This window comes from Mastacembelus armatus, chromosome 13 (genome assembly GCF_900324485.2).
Source record: "Mastacembelus armatus chromosome 13, fMasArm1.2, whole genome shotgun sequence".
Lineage (NCBI taxonomy): Eukaryota > Metazoa > Chordata > Actinopteri > Synbranchiformes > Mastacembelidae > Mastacembelus > Mastacembelus armatus.
The window spans coordinates 10,429,668-10,438,823 of record NC_046645.1 but is presented as its reverse complement, the minus strand read 5'-3'; the positions used below and the strand labels follow the sequence as shown (position 1 = coordinate 10,438,823).

General features: G+C 38.6%; 1 protein-coding gene and 1 long non-coding RNA gene across 3 annotated transcripts in view; one reads left to right on the top strand and one right to left on the bottom strand.

The window, feature by feature from the left end:
- Positions 1-3,305, top strand: part of relb (v-rel avian reticuloendotheliosis viral oncogene homolog B) — an 11,013-nt gene extending 7,708 nt beyond the window's left edge. For both annotated transcript variants that reach the window (XM_026330164.2, XM_026330173.2), the window contains 6 exons: positions 194-285; positions 429-560; positions 671-775; positions 1,423-1,638; positions 1,835-1,903; positions 2,613-3,305. In XM_026330164.2, coding sequence (XP_026185949.1) covers positions 194-285; positions 429-560; positions 671-775; positions 1,423-1,638; positions 1,835-1,903; positions 2,613-3,052 — 1,054 coding nt within the window. In that variant the 3' untranslated portion in view covers positions 3,053-3,305. The remainder of the gene's footprint in view (positions 1-193; positions 286-428; positions 561-670; positions 776-1,422; positions 1,639-1,834; positions 1,904-2,612) is intronic.
- On the bottom strand, positions 964-2,717 carry LOC113144273 (uncharacterized). The gene is made up of 2 exons (XR_003297145.1): positions 2,582-2,717; positions 964-1,622 (listed from the first exon to the last, which is right to left on the bottom strand). It is a non-coding gene; the product is annotated as an uncharacterized LOC113144273 (long non-coding RNA).
- Positions 3,306-9,156: the final 5,851 nt, after the last annotated feature.

Here is a 9,156-nt window from a genome sequence, read left to right as displayed (position 1 = left end):
ATATTTTGGCTTCACTTTTGCATAATGGGAGACTATGTGGAGATGGTGTTGAGTGTGTCTGTCTTTATCTACACTCTATGCTTACACTCTTAACATCATATCTTTCTTTTCACCCTAAATCCTTTTCTTCATTTCCGTTGCTGAACATTCAAAAGGTGCTAACAGGATGTGTTGTTTCTTCCCTATCTTGAAGCTTTGCTAACCTTGGTATCCAGTGTGTGAGGAGGAAAGAGCTGGACCTGTCACTTCAGAAAAGAAGAAGCCAAAATATTGACCCCTTTCAAAGTGAGTTGAATCCTAACACACAACCTCTCATCAGAACTTTATACACTTATTCATACTGAAATATAAAGGATTATGTGGTTTTTTTTTTCCCTCTCTGTTGTGAGTTTAAAAAACAGACATCCTGATTTATTTTGTCTTTTCAGCTGGTCACTCAAAGGGTATTGAAGACATGGATATGAATGCAGTGCGTCTGTGTTTCCAATGCGACTTCGAGTGGGAGGACGGCAGAAAAGACAGTCTCAGCCCAGTGGTGTCCAATCCAATTTATGATAAGAGTAAGATTTTGCCAGACACACAAACACAACTCATGACCACAGTAAAAGAAACTGTAACAAAAACCTTCCTTCTTGATTCTCAATCAGTGCTGCACGTTTTTCTTTTTCAGAGGCTACGACTACATCACAGCTGAAGATCAACTGTTTGAATCTGTATAAAGGACCCTGCACTGGCAAGACAGAAATCTACATGTTGTGTGACAAAGTGCAGAAAGGTAAGAGGAAACCTTCAGTCACTTTCTGTTGCACATGTGCAAAATCCATAGCATGTACATTTAGGCTCACACGGGTAAGTACATTGAACGAGCTCTGTCTCAGACTGGACAGGACGTCACCATTGTACTCTCTCCTGTATCACAGGTATAATGTGAGGAATCATTCGATATTTTTTTTTTTTTTTCAAAAGTGACAAACAAGTAGCAAACTATGTAGGATTAACACATTTTTAAAGCACACGGTCTTAAAGCAAGACAAATGTGGATTGATTTTATTTGCTTCTGCTGAGTTTATGTTGACTGTTGAATAATCTTAGAGAGAATTACAACCATAGCAGGGTTTCTCTAGTCAGGCAGTGTTTTTGAGACACACTGCTAAAACTCTTTGGCATATTTGTACCTCCACAGTGTGACTGACCTTATGTTGCCTTGAAAACTGTTTTTGTTGTTCTGCAAAGCTAGCGGTTGAGTAACCTCAGATGTTGATGGGTTGCAATGTAAAATGCTAGTAAAATAAGACTTTCTGATGCCTTTCTTAAAGGAATTTAAATCACTGCTTTTAAAAGCGCTTGATGCCTTGAACAATAAATCCTGCATTCTTAGTTTTCTTGATTCTCTTGGCTCTGTCTGTTGTCACTGGTCCACAGATGACATAGAAATCGTCTTCAGACGAGGGCCGTGGAAAGCGAATGGGGAGTTCGCCCAGACAGACGTGCACCGTCAGATTGCCATTGTGTTTAAGACCCCGCCCTACCAGGACCAGGACATCACAGAGGAGGTTGACGTCAGTGTCGCCCTTCATCGCATGTCGGACCAGATGGAGAGCGAGCCTGTCACCTTCACATACCTGCCACACAACTCAGGTCAGTCACGTCTGGACAGCACTTTACTGCCTGGTCTTTGATAACAGGGGGTTATTTTACTACTGTAATCAGTCTAGATGCTAAAGGTCAGTTAAAAGACCTACATTTCGGTTACAAAACCAGGTGCAGCAGATTATTTCTGACCAGAAACAGTAACATGAATTTAAATACTTTCCCAAAATTTTTCCCATTTCAGATCCGTATGAGGTGAAGCGGAAGACAAGGAAATCGAACATGAACTTCAGAGATAAAACTTGCGCGACAGGTGAGGCTTGAACCACTGTAGCAAATCTCTTCAGGTACTTTCTTACTAGCTGGTCATTTTTTCCCCCATTGAGAGTCCAATAAAGTAAATTCAAAATCAGACAAACATCCTCAGCAGTGTTGCAAAATGAGAGAAAGGCAGTGTTTCCCCTATGCAAATTATAAACAGATTACTGGGAAACACAGAAATGTCTTTAATATCTCAGCATGTTTTAATTCAGTTTTAGCCCCAAAATACCAGTTCAGCACTATTTAAACAAGTGCTCTACATTTTAAAACCGATGATCTGACAGCAGCCTGACAGTACATTGGACTGTGGAACTGCTGACACTGCAAGACAACAAAAAAGGCTGTTGTGTTATGTTCACTCACTGGCACTGACTTGCTGGGAACACTAAGGAGAACAGAGCTAATGTTCATGTTATTAAAAACACCTGTACTGTGAAAAAAGGTTTTGGATTTAGAAATAAATTCATCACATATGGGGGCACGATTTCACTGGCACATTTGAATAAAACCATGGCAATATGAAATGCAGTTGATTTAATTTTCTTAACCAAAATAATTCAAACTGAATTGAGCATTGAACTGCCACTTTGCATGTCGAATTGCCAATTGCAGAATGAATTACCGTTACACAAGAGGCCTTTTGGCATATTTGTATTTGATGATTGCTTACCTTCTAACACAGTCTGTCTGTCCTCTTGCAGAAGGGAGTGCACCCGCAGCAGAGCAGCCCTTCCATTTCCCACAGCCTCAGAACATGTCGTCTCCAGACGACAGGCTTTGTGCTGCCCATCCTGTTGCTCCTGCTCTGGAGGGGATGTGTTACGAGGCCCTGGACTCAAACGAGGAAGCAGTGGCAGTTATTAATCAGATATTAGACATGCCTGCATTTAAAGAAATATTCACTGGCCCGACCTACACCATGCCCATGCCGTCTGGCATCGAACAGGGGCCTGACACCAACTGCACGTTTGCCAACACAAATGTGAACTTTAACCAGAACTTTGGCTTGTGCACCGAGGACTTTTCGCAATTCAACGACTGGCAGTTCAACATGCTTGTCAATGAGAGCCAAACACTGCAGTCAGAGTCACAAAACAGCTCATCCGACATGGTTCAGGTGAAGACAGAACAGGAACTATGAGGATGGGACAGCCACATCTTGTAGAATAAACAACTACTCTGTTTTAAAGGAATAGCTAGGCATTGTGGGAAATGTACTTATTCACTTTTCTTTCAAGAATTAGATGATGATCTGATTTGTTTTTTTCTCTAATTGGTAAATGTAAGGCTACAGCCAGCAGACAGTTAGCTTAGCATAAAGACTTAATGGGAAAAACAGCTAGCCTTACTGTGTCCATAGGTAACAAACTCTAAGCCAAATTATTAATGCAGAACCCTTGGTGAGAAAAAGAATGAGTGAATTTCCCAAAATGCAACCTATTTTCTTGAACATTTCTAAACTGAGAGCCAGAAAAGCTATGTCGTCCCAAATTCAAGATGACACAAACTGCATTTGCCTCACCTGCTTGCTTTTCTGTTTGTATAGTAATTTGGTTTCATTTTGCCTGAAAGCCTCGCTGGTCAAGGCTTCACCTATCAGGGTGTGTTAACATTCCTAAATATTTGCCCATAAATGCTGCTAGCATTCATGTTAAGGCTAACAGGTCAGAGTAAGGTGATTCTCACAGTAAGAGTGCAGCTTAAAGAAAGGACTTCTGTTGCATAAATTGATGTATGTGCTAGTAAATCATTAGTGAGGTAAGACTGAAATACCTATTGCGTAATGTTTGTGTGATCTCTTGTTTTGTTTTCTTCAGCATGACAATTCCTGATTCCTACTAGAAGTTTTTAGTTGTGTTAAAGGATTCTAGTTTTAAAACACAGAGTAGTTTCAGATACGTTCATGTTATTACTGGCTGCTGATGTGCCACTGGCGTCTTTGATATTTAATCTGCTTTAATTCAATAGAAACCACTCACCCTCATATTCTTTCTTCTGTCACTTCTATTTGTTCTGTGGTTTCACTCGTGCACTTGCACCTTGTCCAACAACTTGTCACATGTCCAACTCCTCCCTCTCGCTGTAGCACTAGTGTAAATATTCAGAACAAAAATAAAATGTTAGTGTTATTTGTCATGTCATTACTTCCTCTGAAACTGATGACAGCTTTTGTGATTTTTTTAAAAAAAAAAAAGAAAGGGTGACAAAAGTAAATGTGACCTTTTGCTTAGCTGCCCACCTCCACACATTTCTAACCTGTTCACTCACTGATAAAAATAAACCTTGGCAGCAACAAGTGATCATCATGTAAAAGATTTTTTGGCTTTCACCTCTTGGTTTTACATGAGAACAGAATCAGGTGAATCCTGAATGACTCGTTTGCCTGATTAATCACATGCGCCTGATTGAAACTTCCTTGTCTGTGGCTTTCGGCCACTTTTGGACTCCGATCGGGCACAGAGTCCTAACCTCACAGTGCCTTTAGTTCTTCAAGGAAAAAAAAAAAAGAAAAAAAAGTTTCTCCTTTCAACTTTGGTTTGTGTGATCTCTGCTGAGTCACCTAGTTGGGAAACTTGTGACATCACTTTAGAATTTTTCATAGATTGAGACACATTGGGAAATTAGCACATTAGCTGTTTTGTTAACTTCCAAATTAAGGTTTGTGGGCATGTTTTGGCATATTTTCCTAAATATTACTACAGATTACGGTAAATCTTTATTTGTCTGTATGACAGGCTATTTTAAATCGGTGTGTTTACGTACTGTTTGCAGTGACAGTGGCAAAGTCCACCATTGATTCAAATTGCCTTTAAAAGCACTGGAAGCTCACAGCAAACAGATTAAGCTGATGTGTATCTCATGATTCAAAAGTGCTGCTGAGGGATTGCTGCACATTTTCATATATGTATATATTTTCATGTACAGTATTATTTCCCACTGCTACTGTATATTTATACTCTACTACACTTCAAAGGAAAATATGACTTTTTACAGATTAATCATAAAAAATATATTGATAACAGAAATAATTATTAGTATAACTAAGTAATAATTTAGGATGTATTAGTATAGTTTCATATAAATGGAATCTATGTGGTGGTGTGGGACAGGGGATTAACAAGCTACCCTGGAGTATATAAAATAACTAAAATAGGCTCCAACCTAGTGAATGAACCAAAGTGAAACCTAAAATAGGATGGAAATGGGAAAAAACCTTTGTACGAGACAAATATCTAATAATGTTACAAGCTAAAAAAAAACAGCTTCAAGATAAGCACCAAACCATGGTGGGGGTCCTGTGACAGATATTTAAAATATTACCTTAAATAAGACTACAGTTCCTAATTAAAACAAAGTAAGGCTTATTATTATTATTTTTTTTTAAATTTAGACAAACATTCTTGGACATATTTATATTTCAAAAACAGTTTAGCATTATTTCATTTACTTTAAAAGACTTTTAGCTGTGTGTCCTTTTAAACCCTAAAACACACATAAAACTGTTTGAGAAGTAAACAAACACTGGTGAGAGATGAGTAATTTCAATATTTAACATTGCTGCTGTTGGGAGTGTGTGAATTATGGCAGGTGTTACCTTTACTGGCTCTGGTGAAAATGGATCACTGGGAAACTCCACACTGGGCAGCTTTCCACACCCTGTTATGGAGAGGGAGAGGTAGAGAGGGAGAGGGAGAGAGAGAGAGAGACAGAGAGAAAGAGAGAGAAAGAGAAAGAGAGAGAGAGAGAGAGAGAGAGACAGAGACAGAGATAGACCGAGACAGACAGAGAGAGAGACAGAGAGAGACAGAGAGAGAGAGAGAGACAAAGGACAGAGACAGACCGAGACAGAGAGAGACAGAGAGAGATTATTTCCTGTGAAATAGTACAGTGCCCTGCGGCTAAGACTTGTCTGGACATGTCCACACATTTAGATTTAACACATGGCTATCCTCCATGTAAAAGGTGGTTTAATAAAGACAGTTATGTGAGATAATTGATACTATTATCATGCCTTTATTCTGACCATGATGCTACAACAAGCAGCTGCTTAGTTTAGCACAGAGACTGGAAACAGGCCAACCTGCACCTTTGACAGCTCACATCAACATGCAGGCTGATTCATGCTAAGCTAGGCTAACCAGTGATATCTTTCCATTTAAAGTCTAGACAAAACAGTAAAAAAGCAAATTCTCCCTCGACAAACGTCAAGCGATCCCTGACAGCAGAGTTCATGATCAGCAGTAAAACAGTATTTATGAGCTAAAACACTTCGTGGAAATCGAGTGAGTATGCCACAAATTTTATGTGATTAAATCAAACCCATGACTTTGTTATTACAAAGATTATCATTTCCATGTGACTGCTCATGTGAAGACTGACACAAAACTGTCACATGGAGGTCAACCATCCTAGAACAAGTCACTTAAACACATCAGGGATTGAACAGTCTTATTCATGTGTTGGAAAGCCCAGTCATGACGTGGACCTGTCTTAGACTGGACATCTGTCCAAGCTGTGTCCCAGGGAATGCTGGGAAAACGACCCTACATTATAAGAAACAGGTAAGATGAAAACAAATGACTTTTGGTTGTAATTTAAGCTTTTTCCTTTTAATATTTTAATTAATTGTAAATGTACAACTCAGAGCACAAAGTGTTTCTGACTGACTGGCCCTAAAAACCCAAAGATATTTAGTCTACAGTGCTATAAAACAGCATCAAGGGGCATAATAAGATTATATTTGACTTTTTTTTTTAAAGAAATTTCTTCTGGTGACAGATTTGTGTCATATCAGTTTCAGACTGTAGGCATGAACCTGCCATATTCTGGCTCTAACTTTCAATTTTGTAATTTTCACAGATGTCTGTTGGTTTGTGGAGACTCTGGGGAGAACTGAGCCGACAGGATGAGTCATGTGGGATGGAAACGATCAACTACAGAAATTATGATACAGAGAAACTCAATCAACAAGCTTATGTGCTTTTAAAAAAAAAAAAAAAAAAAAAAAAAAACTCAACTGAACTCTACTCTCCACCCTCAGGGTGGGGAAGTGGTTCGGCTTTCAGTTATATCACTCAGATTAGGTCAGACAAAGCTCTCGGTTAACATTAGAGCTTTCACTGGACTCACACCTCAGTCTGTTTACCAGATATAAATAGTTTTGTCTTTGATGCCCAGTCAAATTAGAAAGCTGACATAGTAAAAAGGGATACTGCAATTTAAACTGTAGCTGAATCTGATGTGCATATATTCTTATTTCCAAGCTCTGCTTTTATTAATTAGTGATATTTCTATTTGTCTTTATAGTACATATTCACAAATGTGACAAATATCTCCTGATATACACAGCAGGAAAACACACTGATACTTTTTAAGGCAGCTGCTGAATTGTTTTAGTGGCAATGCTGATGTTACATTACTTACTGTCTACACTGTTAGCATTTGCTAATGAGCACCACATGCAAGTACAGCTGAGGGAGCTGAGGATGTTTATTAATGAGATCATCTGAATACACAGTCTCATTTCACATTATTTCTCTGAAAACCACAAAAAGCTTAGTGTCACAAGACAAACTCTCTGTGTGTACCAATCAATGGGTACATTTCAGGGCAATCAATTCAATAGTTGAAATATTTTAGTCTAGACAAAAGTGGAAAAAAAAAACAGCTTGTGTGACTAAAATGTAACTTGTTTTGTTAAAATAAATTGATTTTTTTTATAAATAACCTCTAGGATCCAGGTTATCTGTGCCACTTTAAAGTTTAATACACCTGAAAGTAAACTTAGATATATTTAGAAACAAAACAAAACCAAAAAAAAAAAAAAAAAATCAATATGTGGCCAAAGCTGTACTGGGAAATGGACCAGTGACAAAGCAACTATAACAGATACCAGTAAAGACCAATGGGGATTTGACAGAAACGGTCTGAGCAGTTAAGCGAGAAGAAGAAAAATATGAGAATAATGTTAGTGGCATGTTGTTATAGCCAAGTCAGATTAAACACTGGTGGAAAATCTGATTTGAAATGAAACTTGAGGTCACCATTTTTAAATTGCACACCTCATTTATCACAGTGAAGATGAACCATCCAAACATCTGTCTGTCTAAAAAAGGAAAAGTCACCAAATTTGGCAAGTGGTGAGAGGTTGACTGTTTTTGTTACCATGGGCGATTCAGATCAAGTGCAATCTGAAAAGGGTAATTCCAGACTAATGCTGTATCTATATAAGGAGTGAATCTTATGTTTACAGGTGCCAGGTACCATTTTTTTGCCTCTGCTGCCTAGGGTACAACACCCATGGGAGTCCCCATTCCAGGAGGGACTCCCCATTTAACCACAATAGCATGCGGCAACCATAAAGTAACACAAAACCACTACAACCCTATAGAGATGCTGAAAGTGAAACCAGGCGACAAACGGCTGTTTCTTAATGTTTTCATAACCCCTTCGTCTTTTTTTTCTTTTCTTCCCCCACCCCTCGACTCGAGCACCATATGAGGATCTTTGCTGCATAAAGACAGTTGTGTGTCCTACTACAAAACTGACTGTTTTAATGTGAATGTTAAGTGAATTTCATATATAGTGGAAGTACATCACATTCGCCTGATAAGTTGGAGGAAGACAGGCACAACATTTTATGATTAAACAGCTGAGCTTGTTGTAGAGTTCGTTTGTTGTAACCTGGAGTCGTTACAAACACATCTGGTTCTATAATGCAAACAAGCCATCTTCTGTCATCTCTCAAATGGCGACTGTACTCATCCAGAGCTCTCTGGCTCCACCAGGTGGGCAGAAACAGACATCCTCAGACAGCGCACTCAGCTCGCAAAGTAAAAGCTTAAGAAAAACAGATCGACATCTCAGGAAACACACACATCCACTTTCCTGCCAGGACCCGATAAAAAAGTACCAATAGTCCAATGTAAAGGCCTGCCATTACAAACACAAGTCCTTCATTCAAGAATATAGTTCACAAAAGTGATTATTAGTGATTGTAGCTGTAAATAAAAATGAAGTAAAATATTGATTGGTTCACCTGAGATCAAGTACCTCCAAACTGTAGCAATAGGTACTTAGTTATTTTCCACCACTGTACACTGATACCACTCTAACACTTATAGCAATTGTAATATTCACTGAAATCATTTTTTAGTGTATGACAAAGTATTTTTATCAACGTATTATTAAGATTAGTGCTATTGGCCGTGTGTTACTGCCTAATGCTGCGGTGCATGGCTGAGC